General features: G+C 42.7%; 1 protein-coding gene across 5 annotated transcripts in view; it reads left to right on the forward strand.

The window, feature by feature from the left end:
* The window catches only part of PTCH1 (patched 1), a 69,511-nt gene that overhangs the window by 38,091 nt on the left and 9,066 nt on the right, over positions 1-22,354 (forward strand). For all 5 annotated transcript variants that reach the window (XM_020894255.2, XM_020894253.2, XM_020894254.2 and 2 more), the window contains 8 exons: positions 5,223-5,341; positions 5,964-6,366; positions 6,787-7,096; positions 11,812-11,954; positions 13,960-14,143; positions 15,618-15,898; positions 17,329-17,466; positions 20,230-20,372. In XM_020894255.2, coding sequence (XP_020749914.1) covers positions 5,223-5,341; positions 5,964-6,366; positions 6,787-7,096; positions 11,812-11,954; positions 13,960-14,143; positions 15,618-15,898; positions 17,329-17,466; positions 20,230-20,372 — 1,721 coding nt within the window. The remainder of the gene's footprint in view (positions 1-5,222; positions 5,342-5,963; positions 6,367-6,786; positions 7,097-11,811; positions 11,955-13,959; positions 14,144-15,617; positions 15,899-17,328; positions 17,467-20,229; positions 20,373-22,354) is intronic.

The raw sequence follows: 22,354 nt of genomic DNA on the forward strand, positions 1-22,354 counted from the left end.
TTCCTTAAACTAAAATGGTACCAGGCCACTCTGTGGGATGCCTAGAAGCCAGTGCTCCAGATGTGCAGGAGTCCTTGGATCGGTCCCTGGTGCAGTTCTTAATCACCCCTGCTTCTAAATTCTGTGCCCAACTACCCTCCCCTGCTGGCCACCCTCTCTTGATTTCCCTGAATGAAAGTAGAGAAAGCATTAGTCACTCAGTCGTGTTTCACTCTTTGTGACCCCATGGACTGTAGCCCTCCAGGCTTCTCTGTCCATGGGATTCTCCAGGCAAGAATACTGGAGTGAGTAGCCATGCTCTCCTCCAGGAGATCTTCCTGACCCAGGGATTGAACCCTGGTCTCCTGCATTGCGGGCAGATTCTTTACCTTCTGAGCCACCAGGAAAGCCCTGAGTTCCCTAAAGCAGCCCCCAACACAAAGCCAGTGCACAGAGCAGACTCGCTGACACGGGATGAGGTTGCAGGGTAGCCCAGGCTAGACGAGAACATAAAAGCGAGCATGAGTTATACTTCACCGGGCGAGGAGATGTTGGCCAGTCTCTGCCTGGCAGAGTTCCCTGGTCCCTTGTTTGCTACTTTTCCTTCCTTGGTTCACCCTCCAGTCTCTCCTGGTCTCTCTTCTCTTTCCTTTTGGTTTTCTACCCCATTCTCAAGCTGCCCCCCAAAACTCAGAATTCCTCTCCCTTTCTTATGCGAGTTTGTCCCACTTGGTTCTGCTCCTTCCAAACCAGGCCCTTTCACACCTAGAGGCCTCAGGCATATTTGGCCAGGGAGCCAGCTGAGTTGTAAGAATGAAGAGTTCCCTCAACTGGGGATGCAGCTATGGTATGGGCATTGCTCTTCAGCTGCTCGAAACTCATGGGACATCCTGAAATTGGTCAACACAGCAGAAAAAGAAGGCTGCTTGACCAGTGACATGGTCTTCCTCAAGGATATTATTGAGGTTTTGTGAATTAAATTCAAATTTTAAAACTTCAACTGTTGTCCAAGAAAGACTAAAGAAGCTGTGACTTTCCTTTCTCTCTGTGTCTTACAATGCAATAGTAACTCATGAGAAGGCCAGGTTTTTAAAGGAAATATTTTGTTGCCACTTTTTAAACTCTTGTTATATCCATCCAGCTTTATTCATGCTGCTTTGCTCTTTTTAATCACCAAAAGGTTCTAAGGATTGTGACCAGGAGAAGAAACTGACAAATCATAGATTAGGTTGCTATTTATATTTTTATTAACACACTCAGCTCTTTTTTAGCCTTCAGATATGAATCTTGTTTCACTAATCACCTATATAGGCCTAAGCAACTAGTGATCTTACTGGATGTGGACACTACACTTGTTTAATACTTGGTGTAAAATTTCGTACCCATCATTATAACCACCAGAACCCCCAAAAGAGAAATAACTAAAAAAGGTTCTTTTCATTTTTATTATAAATATATAAAAAATAGAAGTAGTGAGTGAATAAATGAACAAAGTTAAATCTGAAAGTGGGACCAAAGTTCAAGGAAAATGAAAATATATCTAACTGCTCAGTAACACGAAAGGTAAATAACAGATGCCCACTAACTATTAATTTGTTTTGGTACAGCTGAAGTTGTAGGATGCCTTTTGCAAAGGCATGCGTGTATGCAACACCCGTTGACAGCCTGCTCTTGTCTTGTATACAGCGGATTCTGACACTGGGAGATTGTTCTAGAGTCTTTGAACAGCGGGCCCCTCCCTCTTGCCTCTGTCCCTCTCTGCCTGCCTTTTCCCTCTGTTCTGGCTGCCTCACACTCCTTCTTTTCTTCTTGTCCCTCTCTCTCATTTCTCCTGTTCTCTCAGTACAAACTGATGATTCATCAAGGCATACTCTCCTTTAATGATATCCTATGGTGTGGTGGTCTGAAAAGCTACATGAGTTTTCCTTACGCCTTTTAGAAAATCCAGTTCACTAAGTTCTCCTAAGGTAAGCACCTTACTGAGATGAATTGAATGCTGTTGGTTTTGCACTTCTATTCCAGGGTACTGGAGTATCTAGAAAATTGCATCTACAGCTTCTAGGAATCTTCATTTATTACGAAATGGCCTCCTGTGATACTGGTTCATTCTCTGTTTTTTTTTTTTTTTTTAAAAAAAAGGATGGAAAATGTAAGGAAAAAGCATGCCATGATTTTTGCAGTAGCCATCAGAAATTTTATGCTTGGTTCCCTTTAAAACGTGCTGACATTTGAAATTGACCATTATATAATTTCTCTTTCCTTTAGTTACCATGTTAAGTTGAGACTTTGGTTATTCATTTGCACTTGTATTTTCAGGATGCTATAGTTTAAGCATCTAAAGGGACATATCCAAAACAGTTCTGTCCAGTAATAAACCTATATTTAGAATTTTTCCCTGTCAAGCTTTTTCAATTTTGTAACCTTGTCAAAATAAATAGATTTTTTTCCCCAAAGAAACCTCCTTGTCAGTCTTTCACCATCTGTCCAAATGCCACCTCTATACCAGAAAGCAGTGGCACTGTCTATAATTCTTTGAGAACCAATGCCATGCACCAGGGTTTTGCTGGTAACTGAATGGTATTTGTTCTTCAATGAAAACTCCTGAAACAGGATGTCTTATTGTTCCAGATGGTAAGAGGGTTTAGATGAGGGCCCCAGGCCAGTTCCTCTGCTCTGCAAGTGTCTCAGTGTGGCCACCCGTAGATGCTTTGCAGGGGAATGGGACATTTCCTTTAAGCACAGCAATTAGAATTGATTGATGGTATAAAATCATCCCCATCAGCTTTTCACATTTACCTAAAATTTCTTAAACTGCTCTTTGCTCTAGTGTGACACTCTTCTCTTATTGAGAAATTCTTGCTGTTTGTTTTTACCATTTCAGTGCTCTTTAGAGGATATTGGAGTTCTACTACTTTCTCGTCAGAAAATACCCTACTTGTGTATTTAATAAGCTGTTGGACAATAAGTTGAGATGGGAGGCTACCTTGGGTTTCTTCTTCCGTTGTTCCATTTCCACCACAAAGAGACCAAGCAAGATGCCCATCAAATTTCTTGGATGGATGAGGCTGGTATCAGATGCATCTCCCAGCCACTGCAGAAAGCATCAGTGTTGTTCTGGCCACAACATCTGGGCCACCTGTATACATGTTCATGTATATGAACTTTTTCACAGTCTCTGCTCCCATCCCCAGGAACTTTTATTCAAAATGAGAAGCCCAGAGATTCTTATTGTATTGTACTCCTGGATTCTAAGCATGACTCTAATAAAAAGAGAAGCTGAAAGGATCCAACCCCCAAGGTTGAGGTTTCCTGGAAAACCCTTGAGAATCAGACCCATTCTCCACTCTGTTCTGATTGGTCAGGAATCCTACCTTCCCCCCCCCCCCCCCTGCCCCCTGTCACCATGTCTGTCCCCTGAGACAGACACATCAAGCCTGAGTCTGATGGGAACCTCAGGTAGGTGACCTTCCTCTGCACCACTGGCTTATTAGGTAACAGGGATGACAGCAGCACTAATGTCTGCCTCCTGGTTGCAGAAGGAATCAAATGGATCCTGTGTAACTTAGCTACCTGACCTCCCATCGTTCCTGCCCCTTTCTCTTACTCTAACAGAATTTTAAACTTAGCAGTGCTTCATAGCTCCTAAACTCAGATACCACCTATTGAATTTCCTCCACACATCCTTCCTGGCTTCCCCAAAATCCTTTTTTGTCTTCTCCATCTCCCAAGAAACCTTTTTTGACCACCCTCCCCACCCCCATGTGTACCCCCAACTGCATGTTCCCCCTCCTCTGAGCCACTCTGGAACTCTGGCCTGCTTTTATTACTACATTTATCAGCCTAAACTGTAATTTGTTTCTGGCTGTGTCTTTCCTTGAGAACAGGATTTTTGTCTTATTTATCTTTGTGTCTTCCGTATCTAATATGGAGCCCTGACTTTTAAAATTATTTGCCTCTTAGATTAATCCTCTAGTCAAAATAGTGAGTTGCTTGTAACATATTAGACAGGTCTTTAAAATACCTTATCACAGTGGCCAGTTAACATGTTTCATAATTTTTGAGTTGATGAGTTTTCAAGGCAGATTAAAAAGAGGGATTGAGTCATTTTTAGGAGACTCTTGGTTATTTTTTTGGTTTTGTAGACTGGACAGAGTATTAATCATTGAAAAGCATCTCTCCAAAACTTGGGCTTGCATTTCACCTCAAGCATAAATTCAAAAATTACTATCCAAAGACATTTGCGAAGTTCTCTGATATTGTTTCATACCACTTATAATCAAGTTTTCTTTTCTCACCCTGAGACATTTATGCAGTTTGAGATGGTTTTATAACTAAGCAGTTCTTTGAAAAACCTTGTAAGAGGTTTTATTTTCCAAGCAAATTTCTGATGATTTCTTGGTTGCTTAGCATTCCACTTGCATTTTTTCATCGTGCTCCTTCTTTCCATGCCTTTCTGAATGGGAGAGCCTTTCAACTGTCCTCTGTTGACTTTCCCCTATTAACAGCCCAATTGTATAATTTTTACTAGGTCAGCAGGAAACTTGCCAAAGTACTACAGAATCTAGCCCCATGTTTATTCTAGGTTATGGAGTGACTTTTGAATCTGTACTTACTTATTCTGCATACTAGAATCACACACAGGAATTTCTGCTTAACTCTTCTTGACCTTTTATGTTACTGTGCTCACACACACCCCCAGGCTACTCCAGAGGCTATTTGGAATGTGCCTGTTAAACACCTCAGGGGATGTGTTTGAAATTTTATTTCATGTTTTAAAGGTGACATTTTGATATACTCAATCCACTTTATATATAAAATTTCTAAGTGTAAAACCAGGTCTGCCTGAACTCTTGGGAACATTCTAAGAGGAAAATGTTTCTTTTTGTCTTAAAGTAAAATATCAAGTATATTCTTGTGTTCTCCCTTTGTCAGTTTGGTTTGGTTAGGTTGCTACAAAATATTAGTTTAGTTTAGGTCCTGTGTTTGTACCCCATGGACTCATGGAATTATTAGAGATGGAAAGGATCAGAATGATGAGTCCCTCCTGTTATATAGTCAGATGGTCTCTTAGTGATGGACGAGAAGCAAAGTGATAAGAAATTCCAGCATCTATTTTGGGTTTAAATACCTCAGTAGGAAAGTGAAAGAAGGATGTTGTTTAAAGCATCTTTATTTTTTCAAAGCTGTCCTCTGACTGGGAGGAGATGTGTTAGTGACCTCTTCATTTTTTTTTTTCCTCCCAGGCGGCTGTAGTAGTGGTGTTCAATTTTGCTATGGTTCTGCTGATTTTTCCTGCAATTCTCAGCATGGATTTGTATCGACGTGAGGACAGGAGATTGGATATTTTCTGCTGTTTTACAAGGTACATTTTCTGTCTGCTATGGTCCTTATTTGTTGGGAACATAATGGTAATGTTTAGAGAACTTTTTAGTCTGTGCACTTGGAAAGAAGTGTAGTTAACAGTGTGCTGGACACAGGAGATGATGGACAGAGGATGCTTCCTCAGGGGGATGTCAGGGTCAAGGGGGCTCTCCTCCCTTGAGCATCCTCACAGCCCCGAAGTAGTGATACACGTGGTCATTGTTTATCACACACCAATGTTGCTGATCGTTGGGAGTGTGTTGTATCTCTATGAATTAGGGCAGAGCAATGGTTTAAAACCACCATCTGGAAAAAATATCACCCTTTGGGTGGTTTGCATTTTGAGTCTTTTTTTTTTAAGGAATTCTGCATTAAAGAGGTTCATCAGCATGTAACTTGATTTTAGTCAGCCAGATTCAGGATCAACCATCCATTTGACCTCCTTTGACTTACTTATGTCTCTGTCCAGATAGATAAACCAGACGATGTTTGTGGAGTTCAGTGATAACATTTTGTTCCTAAATCAAAACTATGTAGAGTGGGTAGTATCAGTCATTGGCAAAAATGAAGGCATTGTTTCCTTGTTTCAGTATCCCACTGCAATGTAATTCCCCCTCTTTCAGCCCCTGTGTCAGCAGAGTGATTCAGGTTGAACCCCAGGCCTACACAGAGACTCACGATAACACCCGCTACAGCCCCCCACCCCCCTACAGCAGCCACAGCTTCGCCCATGAAACCCAGATCACCATGCAGTCCACGGTGCAGCTTCGCACAGAGTATGACCCCCACACGCACGTGTACTACACCACTGCCGAGCCACGCTCCGAGATCTGCGTGCAGCCCGTCACCATGGCTCAGGACACACTCAGCTGCCAGAGCCCTGAGAGCACCAGCTCCACCAGGGACCTGCTCTCCCAGTTCTCGGAGTCCAGCCTGCACTGCCTTGAGCCCCCCTGCACCAGGTGGACACTCTCATCCTTTGCTGAGAAGCACTATGCTCCTTTCCTCCTAAAACCAAAAGCCAAGGTAATTACCAAAACAGAAGACTCTGTTCTTCAAAAGATAACAAAGCAGGCGCCTTTGAAATTCACTGGATTGCTTCTTCAGATGTGATATATTTCAGGCCTCCTAACGAGTCAGCCCATTTAGAGCTGGAGGCCATTTTAATGAGCTCATCTTCTACAGGCATGAATCTCTATGTGGCAAATGTTTCTTTCAAATTTACATCGACTCCTTGCATTTTTAACATTTTATTCTTTGTGAGCTTGTTTTAAAATGCAGTTACCATGATTTTCTGTTTTTTTGCTCTGGAAAAACAACCCCTCCGTGCTGTTTCCAGGCAGTATTACGGGAAGAGTGAGGTATAAACCAAACAGCTCATCTTTGTCAAGAGAGAGTCGGTTATGTTCCTCTGGGTCTGATCTCGGGCCCCTTATTCTGTTGCAGGTCGTGGTGATCTTCCTTTTCCTGGGCCTGCTGGGGGTCAGCCTTTATGGGACCACCCGAGTGCGTGATGGGCTGGATCTTACAGACATTGTGCCTCGGGAAACTAGAGAATATGACTTTATTGCTGCACAGTTCAAATACTTTTCTTTCTACAACATGTATATAGTCACTCAGAAAGCAGATTACCCGAATATCCAGCACTTACTTTATGACCTTCATAAGAGTTTCAGTAATGTGAAGTATGTCATGCTGGAAGAGAATAAACAGCTTCCCAAAATGTGGCTGCACTACTTCAGAGACTGGCTCCAAGGTAAGACGCTGCTGGAGGGCACTCGTCCTTTGTGAGCGTTCACCACTTGCTCTTTGGCGTGTTCCATTTCCTCAGGTCCTCTTTGCTCACTGTACTCAAGTGTTAGATTATAATGCAACACTGACATGCTTCATGGAGTTCTAAGGATTGCTTAAATTTCTTATACAGACTCTGGGGCAGCTCCCAAATCTGGTTTTTACCTGTGAAACAATGCAGACAATTCAAATAGCCAATTCAGAAACTTCTGTAAGAGTTTATGAGTACACAGTAGGAAATGGGAGAGTAGGTTATAAAATACGGAGCTGGATGCTTCTAGTACTTTTTTTTTTTTTTGGAATGGTGGTTAGTTTGGTGACCAAGTGAAATTCAAGTGTTGATGGAATTTCTAGGCTGACTCGCTGCCAGATCATAGCTTACTACACAAGTAGTTTGCATCATTGGAGAATATAATTTAAAATTCCATATTTTGACTATCTCTTGACTTGGCATGTGAAATAAATTTAAATGCTCAATCGCATCTGATAGTATATCATAAATAATCAATTCTGCTTTAAAATGTCTTTCTTAGCTTCTTACCTTGTCCTTAGAAACATTTCTAGGAAATAGTAGTAAACTGGAGAGAAATAAAAAAGGGCCTAAATTTGCTCCTAACTGTTGACTGAATATGAATGTATTCAGTAATTCTAAGAACATCTGTTCATTTATTATGTGTTGACACATGCAAAGTGGAGTGGAGAATCAAGATAATTATACACACAATTCAAGCAAAAATACTCTTACTGAAATACCCAAATAATTATGGCCCCAACATTTTTTGGCTTAAGTTATCCAAATGATTGTCTTAATTTCCCACTTAATTAGGCTTGTTTAAACACAGATTTAAATGCCTTTTTTGGTCTTAAGTCAATACACTTGTATGTAAAGATTAAGCAGCCAGTTTCCCTGTGAGTTTGCATGAAATGGTAAACAATGTGAATTCGACTGAAAATTGTTCAATACAGATTCTAGCTTTGACTCATATTCCCAGAATGTTCTTGCGTGTATATCAGATTTGACCTCTTTCTGAGGAAGGCAAAGAGAACTACATGACATTAACATTATTTTTTAACATGCTCATGAGATTAACTTAAATTTTTTCTAGGTCTTATTTTTTACAGTAGTATGGGAAGCAGTGGTTTTTTTCAGATAATGAATCAAGAGGACCCAGAAAGTTGAGAGATTCCCTGCTTTTCATTTTTCCCCCTTTGGCCAAAGACATGCAAATAACTTGCCACAAATAACAAAGAGATCTGCTGAGCACTGCCAGTATCTGAGAGAAGAAGGGTTATTGTGGAAGTGATTCCAGTGTCTTTGGCCATTCCTTTGGATGCTCAGTATGGCATGTTAGGCGGAGCTTGGGAAGAGGGCAGCAGGGCATTGTCTCCAGGCAGTGCAGAAAGCTAACCTTTTTATAGCGTATTATAAATTATCCTCATGCTTTCATCCTTTTAAAGACCTAAAACATTTGGACTTGAGAATCTTTTAAAAGGTGTGCTTGAATCCTATTTTCATTGCTAAGTGAACAACACCCATCTAGACCAAGTAAGACCCATCATGGCCCCTGATCTGGGTCCCAGCCAGACCTGATCTCTGCCTCTGACTCTGCCAAAGTCCAGCAGAGAACTGTACACAGAAGGCCAGATGCTGGGACCACCAGCTGCCTAGATGCTTTTCGGGCCTTTTGTATGGTTGACTTGGTCTTTGAACATTTATTTCCTCCAAGGAAGTAGTTGTCCTTAAATCAGCTTTCCTTCAGAACATTTTGGGTAGTTATAAGTGATGGGACCCTCATTAGAAAACCATGTCATCCCATTGGTCTTTAGCAACATTCCAGTAGTCTTTTTAAGGGAGGAGGGGTTTACTCATAAAAATATATAATCAAAATACAGAAAGTATCTCAAATGTCACCTTTAAACATATATGCAAATGAGGTGACCTTGGTGATAAAACCATACTGTACAAATGGTGTTTGTTTATATTTCACACTGAATTATGCAATAAAATTTATTTATTTTTTTTTTCCATTTATTTTTATTAGTTGGAGGCTAATTACTTTACATCATTGCAGTGGTTTTTGTCATACATTGAAATGAATTAGCCATGGATTTACATGTATTCCCCATCCCATGAATTACACAAATAAAATTTAGATTAACATTTTCTTTTTAAACTCTTGTATCAAAGAAAAATTGACAATAGGGATGATTAACTCAAAACTTCACACTAGGAAATAATTTCTGGTATAAAATATTTTAAAAGTTCTAGCCAAAATTTCATGTTTTGCTGTAAAATGAGTGAAACATCACAGTTCTTTCCTGAAGTGCATGTGTTGGAATATGAAGTGTTAACCAAGGGAAAAGCAAATTCCTGTTCCTTATTTTGTGTCCAGATTGTATAATGTGTGTGCACTTAAGCCAAAACTTATTACTTGAGGTTTTTGATAATTAGTCAGAAAATCATATACTAATTATGAAAGAACTTAGCTTTTCTGTGAAGTCAGTGATTTATTTCTCATTCATCCTGAAGTCCCAGCAGAGTGAATGGCGAGTAGGGGCCAGCAGCGTCAATGATGAGTTGAACTAAATACATAGCCAGTGAGGGTGACCTCCCCAAATCAGATTCTTCTTTCTTTGTCTCACTCGAGGTTGTCTTCAGAGTATAAATATCCGACAACCACACTCAGATTTTTGGGGCCCCCTGTTTGCCACTTTATATCATTGGTGCCCATGTTAGCTCTGCTATCTTATTCTTGAGGCTTCAACAAATGCGTCCTGGGCACTGCAGTGCATTCAGGGCAGTTCAAAGCATCTGTGGTTCAAGCCAACTCTGGAAGAGGCTGCCTCTTCAGAGGTTAACTCCAGCACTTAGCTGCTGTGTGGCTTTCCTTACGTCACTTCGCCATCCTAAGCCTCGGTTTTCTCATCTGTAAAATAATACTAGCAGGCTTAAAAACTCATAAGGTTTTAAGAATTAAATGAGAGGTAATCAGTGTAAAATGCTCAGACAGCCCCACACTCACTATAAGCCTGAGCTGCTCCTCGGGATTAGCAGGTCAAGAGGAAAGGGTTAAAGCGCCATGGAAGCCACAAAGTGGTGAAGAAACCAGAACAGGCCTCTTTTCTGGGGGGTTGTGGGGTAGAGGTGGTTTTTTTCTCTCCTGTTTGTTTTTTCCAAAAACCCCCCCCAAAAAAAGGCTTTAGGTAATAAAATAACATCTGTTCAATACTGAGGGCTGTGTGCATGCCTCGCCATGAAAAACAGTCTGTGTGCAAGAGCAGCGCGGCCGTTCCCGGTGGCCTCCCCACCCGGCCTTGCAGCCGCTCCATTCTCCCCAAACAGGGCCTTCTTTCACCACGGAGCCCGCGGGCCTTGTCCCCAAATTGTTCCTGTGAAAACAATGCCCACAGCAGAGGTTTAGAGATCAGACAGAGAGAGACGGAGAGCGCGAGAGAGGGTCTGTGCTTTCCTCTTCCCTCAGCTTCAGCCCCCACTTTGAGCTCTAAACACGGAACCGGTTCTGTGTGTTGGGAGGCGTTGGGGGCGGGGGGTGACTTTGAAGTGACTGAAGACCCTCCCTCCATTCTTACCACGTCTAACCTGTGCATGTGCTGCTTGTTCAAAAGACGTGGCTTCTTGGGGGCTGGGACTCTGGAGTTCTACGTGGGAGGTGATTTGGGGGTGCAGGGCAACGGAAGGAGTGAGGGTGTCGGAGGAGACTGTGTGGGAGCCTGCAGTTGCTCGGCGCCTCAGGCCGGGTCACCAGGGCCCTGTTTTCTCTTCCAGCACGCTTATCTCTTTACAGCTGTAGCCAAACCGTCAGGTCTGTAATGATGGTTTTGATTACAGAGGCCAAGCGCAGCTGTGTGTGGTGGGCTCGCCCATCCCCCAAGCCCACAAAGCTCTTTCCTTCCCCCTCCCCGGCCTTGCGGTTTGTCATCTGTTCTCACAGAGCCCCCTTGTATTGGCCTGTGGCTTCCTGTTCTCAGTCTGATCCAAATTTACCCTGTGAGGTATTTGCCTGCACACACGCGCACACAAGATCCGTCCTCCCCCCTTCCTCCGCACCCCCTCTTCAAGGAAGGGTGGCAAAGAGGAAGAGAACAGTCGAGAGTGAATAGGTGTTGGCTGTGATCTTTACACAACCTGGCAGCCGATCCCACAGCTTGTGTTAGCTCCACAAGTCGAACAGATGGAACAAATTGACAGAATCATGTTCACTCACCCTGGGCTGGAGAAGCAACTCAGTTGCTGTTTGAAGTTGGGGGGTTTGAATGTGTTTTTCCTGCTCTGAATGGAATTTCTGGTTGTATTGAAGAACCCATGGCTTAGTACCTAATGTGTAACAAAACAGTGTTTGAGCCTAGTGTGTCTTCCGCACCCAGCTTTCTCTTGCTTTCTTGTGACCTGGGGGAGAAGAGGGGGAGTTTGGGGTTAAAACATGTGTATTTGTTTCCTAGAAATGAATATTCCCTCCCTTCTGCCTTTTGAAGCAGTGACTATCAGCAACCTGAAGTTCATTCATGAAACACATGAGTATCACGTGAAATCAAGAATAAGCAGAATACAGAGTGCTTGGAGTTGATGGCAAACACTCGGCTGTCCTCAGCCTACCCCATTAGGACCAGGATCAATCTGGTTAAGAGTTATAATGTATTACACACATTTGCCTTTTCTAGGACTTCAGGATGCATTTGATAGTGACTGGGAAACCGGGAAAATCATGCCAAACAATTACAAAAACGGATCGGATGATGGGGTCCTTGCCTACAAACTCCTGGTACAAACCGGCAGCCGTGATAAGCCCATTGACATCAGTCAGGTACTCTCACTTTAAACCTTATACCTTGGGAGCTTCAGAGAGAGTTGTTGCACAGGGCTTTGGGGCTTTTGATCCCACTGGATAATTGTGTGGCTGCAGGCAAACCAGAGCGCCTCGCCTTGCTCATCTGTCAGATGGGGACAAGTGTGTTCCTTACCTTCAGAGCAGTTGTCAGAACAAAGCATAGTTGAGGCAGTGCAGATTCTTTCAGATGTTAGACGTACTGCGCTTCATTGTTGTCTTTTGAATTCTAGTCCTTGTCACCGTGTCAGTCTTGGTTATATTCAGACTTGGAAAGGTGCGTCATTTGGGTAGCAGAATTTGAAAAATAGAAGTTGGGGTGATGGATGGGTTAGGAGAGGTTACTAGCAGGATGGGAATATTTGTTAGGTTTGATTCCTTTGGGTCACTTGTGGCCTGAGGGGTAGAGGAGGACAGACAGGTTGCCCGTCATGAGTGAGGCAGACGGAAATGCAGATCTTTGGACTCTCATGGAATCAGTGTTGCGCTTACCCCTGAAGAACAAGAGCTGTTTCTGTTTGGTAATCATATTCTCCAACTGCATTTGCCTCTTGGCTGTGACACTTGGATTCCAGCATATCCCCTCTGATTCCTTGGGCATGCTGGTGAGGGCATTTGGACCCTTCACATTTCAGAGGAGTCCAGCCCCACTCCTGGCTTCCCCAGGTCCTCCTCCCTCCGTTCTTTGTAGCTTACTTGCTTCACCTTCAGGCAGAAAACCGTCATGCTAATGATCTTCCCAGCAGCTCTGTTTATTGTCTCCCCATTTTTGCTGGCATTAAAGGTGACAGATTTACAAAGTACATTGTTCAGGGTTATTATGGAGTGTGAACTCGGTGCTTTATGGCCGCATGCGGCATGCTGTCAGGCTTGACAAGGATGCAGGCAGAGGAGTCTGTCTGAGAGATGGCAGGGGGATGCTGGGGGCTGGGTTGGTTTTAGGGCTCAGGGACACCATGGAACAAATGTGATTGGGCCAGGCCGCCAGACATCATTTCCTCTGCCTGGGAGGGAGAAAAGCATGCTGTGTGCACGGAGGCCATGTGAGCTGTACTATGTAATTCCAGAGACGGCTTGAAGACATACAGTTGTTACATATCCTGTGGATTAATTGAATCCAGATCCCTGAAATTTAGTTCTCTCACTCTCCTCCACTTTCTTCCTTTACTCTTTCCCTATTAACTTCTGTCACTGGTGTTTTTCATTTCGTTAAAGATGAAAAGCATTGGAACCAGGTCTCCATCTGAAGTAAACAGGAAAAAATATATGCATATATACATGTGTGTCTGTCTGTATTTCTCTTTGGATGTTTTTCACCTATACAAGGCCCACAGACCAGCTCTTGAGAGAGCACAGTGTTTATTTGGCTTCCTCTTAGGATGTGGCACATATGCTAAATGTGACCACCTCGCTGAGACTAAGATTCCCAGAAAGACCAAGATTATGCACCCGTCCCTTCTACTTTCTGGCGATGGACATCTTTTGAATACACAGGTCATAGGAGGCTAGTGTTAGCAAAATTTATACAGATGTTGTTTTATTTTTATAGCTCTCCTCCATTTACTGGGTGGCATTTCCTTCAGTGTTAACAGCAGAGGTTAACTGCACACAGACGTGTATGGGGATTCTTGCCAGGTTTTTTTTTCCCCCTTCCCCTCCTATAAATATGTTTCTCCAGATTGTTCATTCTCTGCCTTGGCTGCAGACAGTCTTTTAGCGTTCAGATTTAATTGGTTCAGTCAATTCCTGGGCCATCTGCCGAACTGTGTGTGTGTGTGTGTTATAAACATGCCGATTATTGCATTCTCTGATAGGTGCATTTTAAAAGGAACCTAAGGTGTTCTGATGGGATTTTCTGCACTTGCAAACAGAGGCATTCTCTTCTTTGTTGCAAATGCTGATGCAGTCTCTGCTTCTCTGTAGGCAGGAGTGTGTTGACCCCAAGCCCCCACTCTGAAAGACTCCTGTTCTACCCATTTTGCAGCTGACTAAACGGCGCCTGGTGGATGCAGACGGCATCATTAACCCCAGTGCTTTCTACATCTACCTGACTGCTTGGGTCAGCAACGACCCTGTGGCTTATGCTGCCTCCCAAGCCAACATCCGGCCTCACCGTCCTGAGTGGGTCCATGACAAAGCTGACTACATGCCAGAAACCAGGCTGAGAAGTAAGTAGCCCTCCACTGGACCTGCTAGCTGCTGGGGGCTCCTTGTACCCTGTACTTCCAAACTCAGTTATAGCCCTCATCCATTGACACCAATTAGGGTTCAAAAGTGTAAACAGAACAGTGTATTTCTTTTAGTTTAAAACTCTGGGAGACAGATGAGGATGTGTAATCGAATACAACTCATGCTCTATCACACTGAGAAATAAGAGTCTCTAATCTCTCTTTGTGCCTTTGAGTCTAAAACATCCACCAGGCATCTCTCTTTAATGCCAGCTGTTCCATGTGAAAGTTGGGGACGCCTCCAGGTTCAGTGTTGTTTTACTATTGCAGAGTTTTATCACTGGGGATTATATGTTTATCTTAACTTTGTCAACTCTGGTGTTGAAGGGATTTTTGGCAAGTTGAGTCATTCCTATAAGCCACCAAGCACCTGTACTCTGTCAAAGCTGTTTAAACCGGAGCAGAAAAGTCTGTATACAACAGCGTCCTCTTCCTTTCACCTCTCAGCCCCAACTTTGAAAGGTGGTTCTGGATGGATTTAATTTGCATTTATGTTAGAGATATTAGTTGCTTATACCTTGGGTATGAGGCTGAGGATGGACGTGAGAAAGAAGACAGGTCCCTTTGCGAACATGGCTGGAGAGCAGGCGGGTTGTGCTTCCCTGTATCTAAACCTCAGAGCCTTGTGGCAAGCAGCCAAGGCTTGTCTTAATGAAAATTTATAGTTGAGATTATAATAGGGCAAATCATGTTTAGCAAGTCAGCTGAATGACCCCAAAGGGTCTGGAACACACAACGGCAGTAACTAAATGCTTGTTGTGTGAGGATTTCTTCCCCTGCTGCTGAAGACTTAGCATTGCATTAAAAAAGAAGCATGGAAGGTTTAAGTGTGTAAGATCACTAAAAGGATAAGAAAGTTAAGCATTTTTCTCAGTAAAGCATGACTTTCGAGTTATTTTATTCTCATAAGTGATTAAGTAAAATGGTTTGAACTTAGTGTTTTCACTTGTGTCAACTGAACAGAAAAAAATGTTACCACAATTGAATTCTTAAGTTGTTTAGACCCATTACAAACAATGACTGCTTCTAGAAGATTAAAAATCTAAGGGTAAATCAATACACAGATCACAGTCTCCTCCTCCACCTGCAACCCACCCCCCCCCCAAATCAAAAGTTGATTATCATTAAAAATTTTTTAAACCAAAGACTGAAACTGTAAAGACCTTAAGACTACCAAGACTATCACTGGTATTGTTTGTCCTTCACACTGAAAGAAGAGAAGTAAGCAGACTTTCTTGCTGAGTTCTTTCTCTCCTCATTGCACTTACGGAGAATCTGGAGACTGGCATCTGGGAGGCTAACAGTGGGACGCTTGCTGCATTTTTCCACCTTTGGATGGAGTCTGTTTGCCTGTCTCGGTGCTGCCGGGAACCCCTGGCCCACGGGCCGTCTCCCTGCTGTCTTTTCTGTGCAGTCCCCGCAGCAGAGCCCATCGAATACGCTCAGTTCCCTTTCTACCTCAACGGCCTGCGTGACACCTCGGACTTCGTTGAAGCCATTGAGAAAGTCAGGACCATCTGCAATAACTACACGAGCCTGGGGCTCTCCAGCTACCCCAACGGCTACCCCTTCCTCTTCTGGGAGCAGTACATCGGCCTCCGCCACTGGCTCCTCCTGTCCATCAGCGTGGTGCTGGCCTGCACGTTCCTCGTGTGCGCCGTCTTCCTCCTGAACCCCTGGACGGCCGGGATCATTGTGAGTTTATTCTAAGGGTCTTTGTGGAAGTCAAATTCCTTTCAGCATAGCTCTTTCTGCAGCCGGGAAGTTTTGTTTATGTCTGGGCCTTGGGAGGAGGGTATAGATTGCATCATCCATACTGTATTTATTCTACTGGAGGTGGCGAGGTTCATGCTTAGGTAGAGTCTTTAATGGCCTTAATCTTATGTCCCCTCTCCTGTAGCATTAAACTTTTTAGGTAAAGATAGGGGAGTTTTCAAGCACACTTTCCATAATAGAGCTGAGTGTATATTGATACAAACACTCAAAGCATAACTAATTGTTTTTTTAATTCAAGTGTCATTTTGTTACAATACCCATGCCAAATATAGAGAATATTCTTCTAAATGGAGGGATAATTAGAGAAGTTTGGATGGTGGTGTATGGATAAATCATTTTAGAGATGGTTTTGTTTGGTGTATTTGTTTTAACTCTTGGGGAGAAATGATAAAGTATTGCCAATCTATTCTTTTTGCATTCTTTCTCCGAGTATAATGCTTGCAGGTTTGAAGCTAGTTTCGTGTAGAGTCTAATAAAATCATGGCAGTGTTTAAATTCCATGAACTGTGGTATAGCCTTCAAAATGCCAAAATTATAAAAACAGAGACCAGGTCTTGTTTCTGCACCATAAGTCTGTATAGCAGGTATGTTTAAAGGTAAATGTTTAGTCTGTAGGAGTTTTCATGGTACTTAAGCAATTGATGTTATCCATCTTTCATTAGCTTATTAAAAGAAAGCAAAGGGAACTTTTATTGTACTTGCCTGCTCGCCCTTCACTGCCTGCTGTCCCCCACCCCCAGAAGGAAAGATCATTCTCTCCTTCTCTTGTAAAGTTTATTGTTTTATTTGTATTTTCTCCTCTCTGGCCTAAAAAACTCCACAAAGTCTACCTCACAGATTCTTTCCATCTCCCTAGAAATTTTTACAAGGCAGATGAAAGAACGGCAAATAAAAGCTTTTCCCTGGATTTAACTGTTTGCGTTGTCCACCCCAGTGACTCCACATTTCTTCAGAGTGAAGGGGCTGTAACCTGACCCTCATCAGCTGACCATGCGTCCCCTCTGTCCTAAGTCATCCTCACTCAGCCCACAGGCTCTCCAAACAAAAGCAAAGCAACTTCTACATAAAAGAATATTCATTCAGCCTGTCCTATCAACTTTCTTTAGGATGGAGGGCAAGGCAACCAAAAAAGTTTCAGCTCATTTACAAGTTGAAGGATGATCCCTGATGGTTAAGATCAAAACAGAAGGAGACGCCTTGTTTTAAACTGTATTAAATGTGTAGCCAGCAATGAGTACATATCGATATAAGTCTTTGTAGATCACACTCATGGAATAGTTTGGAGAGAATTTTTGCAACACCCAGAGTGTATTTGTGCCCAGCCACTCATCCTATGTGTTTTTTTAAAGGTGACAGTCTTGGCTTTGATGACAGTTGAGCTCTTTGGCATGATGGGCCTCATTGGAATCAAGCTGAGTGCTGTGCCTGTGGTCATCTTGATTGCTTCCGTCGGCATTGGAGTGGAATTCACTGTTCATGTCGCTCTGGTAAGGGAGATAGTTTCAGTGAAAGCCGTGAAAAGGCAACCTGTTTCCTCAAGCTCTTTTAGTTTACAAGTTGGGAACCTTCTCATTTTCTCCACCATCAAGGAGCACATCTGACACCTATCACAGCAAAAGGCTTGGGAGCACGGACATTCCCCAGGAGTGGCTGCAGCCCAGCTGGACTCCTTTCCCTCTGAGGAAATCTAGGAAGCAGGTCATCACAGGTGGAAGGTAGCCGGGCCGTGTCAGCAGTAGACGGTGTCCTTGGTGTGTCCGAGTGGGCCCAGAAGGATTCTGCTTATTTGCTGTTGTCAGTTGTGGCACAGGTCCTCAAGGTGTCAGCTGTTCCTAGACAGATGTTATATTAAGTATGTGTGTGCACAAATACATACAATTTTTAAAACCACAGTAATAAAGCAGGAATAACATGAGACCACACTCACAGGCGTGGTGGGCAGGCATAGTTGAGGGTGAGGTGAATTGGCAGCTAAGGAAATACCCTGGGGCTAATGAACTCCCCACCTGAGCACCACCTCCCAGCCTCCAAATTTGTGACAACAGGACATAAAAGAATTAGTGTTGCTCTCCATAGGGATCTTTCCCCTCTCTCTCTGGGCCCAGTCTTGTGAAAAAGGAGGGTAAACTTCAAGAGGAGTCTAATCCATGAGACAAGTCCATCCTATACATTTATCAGAGAATTATCTAAAAGCCCCACAGTAATGTGTAAATTATGTTCCATCCACACTTGTGTTTATATCCTAAGACCTTGGGTTTACATAGGCATTCAGTAAATACTTATTGACTGAATAAATACTAATGTTTGGAATGCTTGGCCAGGAAACCTAGCACTGGACTTGGATCACATTACTTTTAGCCTTGCTTTTGCAATCTCTAGCATTGGGCTCAACACATGGCATACATGTGTCTACACATGGGTGTCTCCTACTTTCTGTTGTCCTCTTTCAGGGCGATATTTATGCTACTTAGGGATTATAAACTTTTGTATTTCAGAAAGAATGTTTTGTTGCAGTTAACCTGTTCTTCCCCTAGTATATAATAAAAAGGTGATAATATAGAAACAGTTCCCTAAATCTTGAACCTACCCAAATTAGGGTAGTTGAGCTGGGAAGGAGGAGGGATTTTTAAAAAGAAGAGCTTAGAAATTAGAAAACACATATTTATAATTTCTTTTAAAAATGAGAAAAATTTATATGTGAGTTAAAAATCCACAAATCATTTTATTCTGACATGAATGAAAACCACTCTTTTGGGTGGCTATCATTACAGACAAGGGTGGTCCTAGATCAGATTTTTGTGGTGTAAATGCTAATATCTTTTCTTAAACTGTTGCAGCACCCTGGGTCTCTGAGGTAGTAGGAACATAAATATCCATACCAGTGTTGAATAAACAGTGAAGGAACGCCTCTACTCCTCATGCAAGATTTAATCCTGAGAATTTAAGGAGTCTCAAGAGCCAACTCGGCTTTGTGCTGCTAGCCCAAATCTTCATCAAGAGACTATCCACACATAGGACATGGCATTCTTACCACATCCTGTATGTGAAAGTCATCAAGGGATCAGTGGGTATCTGGCAGTTTACTGTTCCAGTAGCATAAGTTGTATGCAAGAAAATCAACTCAGTTCTGGACCTTATGGCCTCATGGCCCAAGTACAACACAGACAGCATGGTTCCAGACCATTTTAGTGCTTTCCTCTCAGGAGAAAAAGATAACTACTTTGACCCTAAAAGTCTCCTCAACTCTGAAAGAGCATCACTTACATAGACCCCACTTTAGAGGAAAGTAATACACCTTGGTACACTTTGTGTAGTTTGTGTAGTTTCATTTCTTCATCCATTAAGCAGTCCTTAATGGACGTGTCTTGCCCCAGGACACATATGCCACCTGCAAGGGCTCCAGGCCCTCTTCTCAGCACATCCCAGAGCAGCCTGCCCTTGCAGAGAGTAAGCTTGTGCCAGGCTAAGCCCTCTAGGGGGGACAGGCAGGGTGTAACAGTCACTAACCCATATTAAAATGGTCTTGGGTCATACTCTCAAGCCAATAGTGTGATATGCCAAGACCTACACAAGGTTTCCATTTGGTGTCAACAATGCCCTTGACCTAGAAGACCTAGAAAACACAGAAGAGTTGGGACATGTCCACCCATATTTAGAACAGGCTTGATTGAATTTCTTGTGATGCGTTAATAGTACTTACATGTCCTACAAACATATTAGTCTGAACACAGTAACAGAAATTCTAACCTCAGTATAATCATGAGGCAATATGTACTTGGCACCTTGGTGCTAAGCCCTTTTTAAAGTAAGATCTTGACCTTTCCAAAAACCGGGAGAAATGCTGTTGTTTTCACAACTAGAGATCTTCCATGTGAATAACATAAGATCACTCACATGGGGAGTGAACTCAAGGGTGAGTAACAGTGAAAAGAAGAGAACATTTTGCTCATTTTTGTATAGTTTTGGCATCGTTTTTAAATTTAAAGTAAATACACTTTCCGTCTTTTTTGTTGTTCAAGATTTACATCAACACCAAATACAATCCATTATCATTAACAGGTCAGTTTAGTGTAAGCCTAGATTTAGCCAAGATGAACAATCCCAATTAAACATTCCAATAGCTCGACAGTAAGATCTGAGGGGTACAGTGGAGTCAGATGAAACCGGCTTATAGCATTTAAGACAAAGCTGGCCTGGCCATTGACTAAGTGAAATCCAGGAACCTGATCACGCGAACTCTCATTGCGCAGGCCTTTCTGACAGCCATTGGTGACAAGAACCGCAGGGCCGTTCTTGCCCTGGAGCACATGTTTGCGCCTGTTCTTGACGGTGCTGTTTCCACTCTCCTGGGAGTGCTGATGCTTGCAGGATCTGAATTTGATTTCATTGTCAGGTAAGTCTTGTTTTCTAATGTGTTCTCTGTAACTTATTTCCTTTTGTCTCTGGGCGATTACAGCTTGTCTTCATTGTGACTCTTACTTCCTGCTGTGCCTGCCCCCACCACAGCTTTACTGAGGTATAATTGACAAACAGTGTATATATTTAAGGGGTGCAACATGGTGTTTTGATATACATATATATTGTAAAGTGGTTGTCACAATCTGTGACTCCACTTTCTTTGAGTTTATTAACTCCAAGGTGGCACAGTGGTAAAGAATCCACCTGCCAATGCAGAAGCCGCAAGAGACTTGGGTTTGATCCCTGGGTCGGGAAGATCCCTGGGAGTAGGAAATGGCAACCCACTCCAGTATTCCTTGCTTGGAAAATTGCATGGACAGAGGAGTCTGGCAGGCTGCAGTCTGTGGGGCTGCAAAGAGTCGGACACGAATGAGCACACAGGCACATGCTGAGAGGCATAAGAACAGGCTGTCTTCTAGAGCTGTTTGGAGGAATATCCTGGGGACAAAAGATGGAAGGTTTGGGGCTAGAAACAAAGGCAGCTCTACAGCTTGACACCACATCCTAGCTATTCGTATTAAGGTTAGAAATATCAGCATGACCCAGCAATCCCACTTCTGGGCATACACACCGAGGAAACCAGATCTGAAAGAGACACGTGCACCCCAATGTTCGTCGCAGCACTGTTTATAATAGCCAGGACATGGAAGCAACCTAGATGCCCATCAGCAGACGAATGGATAAGGAAGCTGTGGTACATATACACCATGGAATATTACTCAGCCATTAAAAAGAATTCATTTGAATCAGTTCTAATGAGATGGATGAAACTGGAGCCCATTATACAGAGTGAAGTAAGCCAGAAAGATAAAGACCATTACAGTATACTAACACATATATATGGACTTTAGAAAGATGGTAACGATAACCCTATATGCAAAACAGAAAAAGAGACTCAGATGTATAGAACAGACTTGTGGACTCTGGGAGAAGGCGAGGGTGGGATGTTTCAAGAGAACAGCATCAAAACATGTATATTATCTAGGGTGAAACAGATCACCAGCCCAGGTTGGATGCATGAGATAAGTGCTCAGGCCTGGTGCACTGGGAAGACCCAGAGGGATGGGGTGGAGAGGGAGGTGGGAGGGGGGACCGGGATGGGGAATACATGTAAATCCATGGCTAATTCATTTCAATGTATGACAAAAACCACTGCAATGATGTAAAGTAATTAGCCTCCAACTAATAAAAATAAATGGAAAAAAAAAAAAAGAAATATCAGCAGAAGGAAACGAGCTGGTTCCCTTTGACTGACTAAATTTGACCTTCCATTGTCCTTCAAAACTGTAGAAAGGAAAACAAGCAGATACCTAAATTTTCAGAAATTTTATTCTTTTAAGAAGTGAAGACGGCATACCTTGATTTCACGTTCAAGTTCCCACTAAGATTTAAGAAGCATTTACTGTGTGACTTTGGTGTCAAATTTTTAAAATCCAAGCCTCAGTTGGATACATCTTTCTATTTGGATTTCATGGCAAGCAGTTTCTGGTGAATTTATTTAAGGACTTAACTTTGTGAAGTATAAAAGGAGAGCAAGTTTTCCTTTTGAAAAGAATTTGAGAACTACAGGGAGAGACCATTTTCTTCTCTGAAGAGCCTCCACAGCTTTTTTAAACAACTGCTCTTGGATGTAACCCTGCTGCTCTGTGGAGGGTCGAGGCTAGAGTCATCAGTAAGTAAAAGATAGTCCAGAATTAGGACCATAGTAAAGCAGAATGAAATGTGAGTAATGACTGGATTGTTAGGGACACTTTGGTAATCTAGGGAGAGAATCTAAACCGGCTTTCCTGGTGTGTATGTTGTAATAGGACTTTAAATTCCAAGTGAAAAAAAAGAGGATTTTAAGGATTTTAAGTTGTAGCCAAAGTTTCTTTATTATGAAAGACGATAGGTCCTTGGCATCATTTTGGAGATTTA

Source organism: Odocoileus virginianus, chromosome 31 (assembly GCF_023699985.2).
Source record: "Odocoileus virginianus isolate 20LAN1187 ecotype Illinois chromosome 31, Ovbor_1.2, whole genome shotgun sequence".
Classification (NCBI taxonomy): domain Eukaryota; kingdom Metazoa; phylum Chordata; class Mammalia; order Artiodactyla; family Cervidae; genus Odocoileus; species Odocoileus virginianus.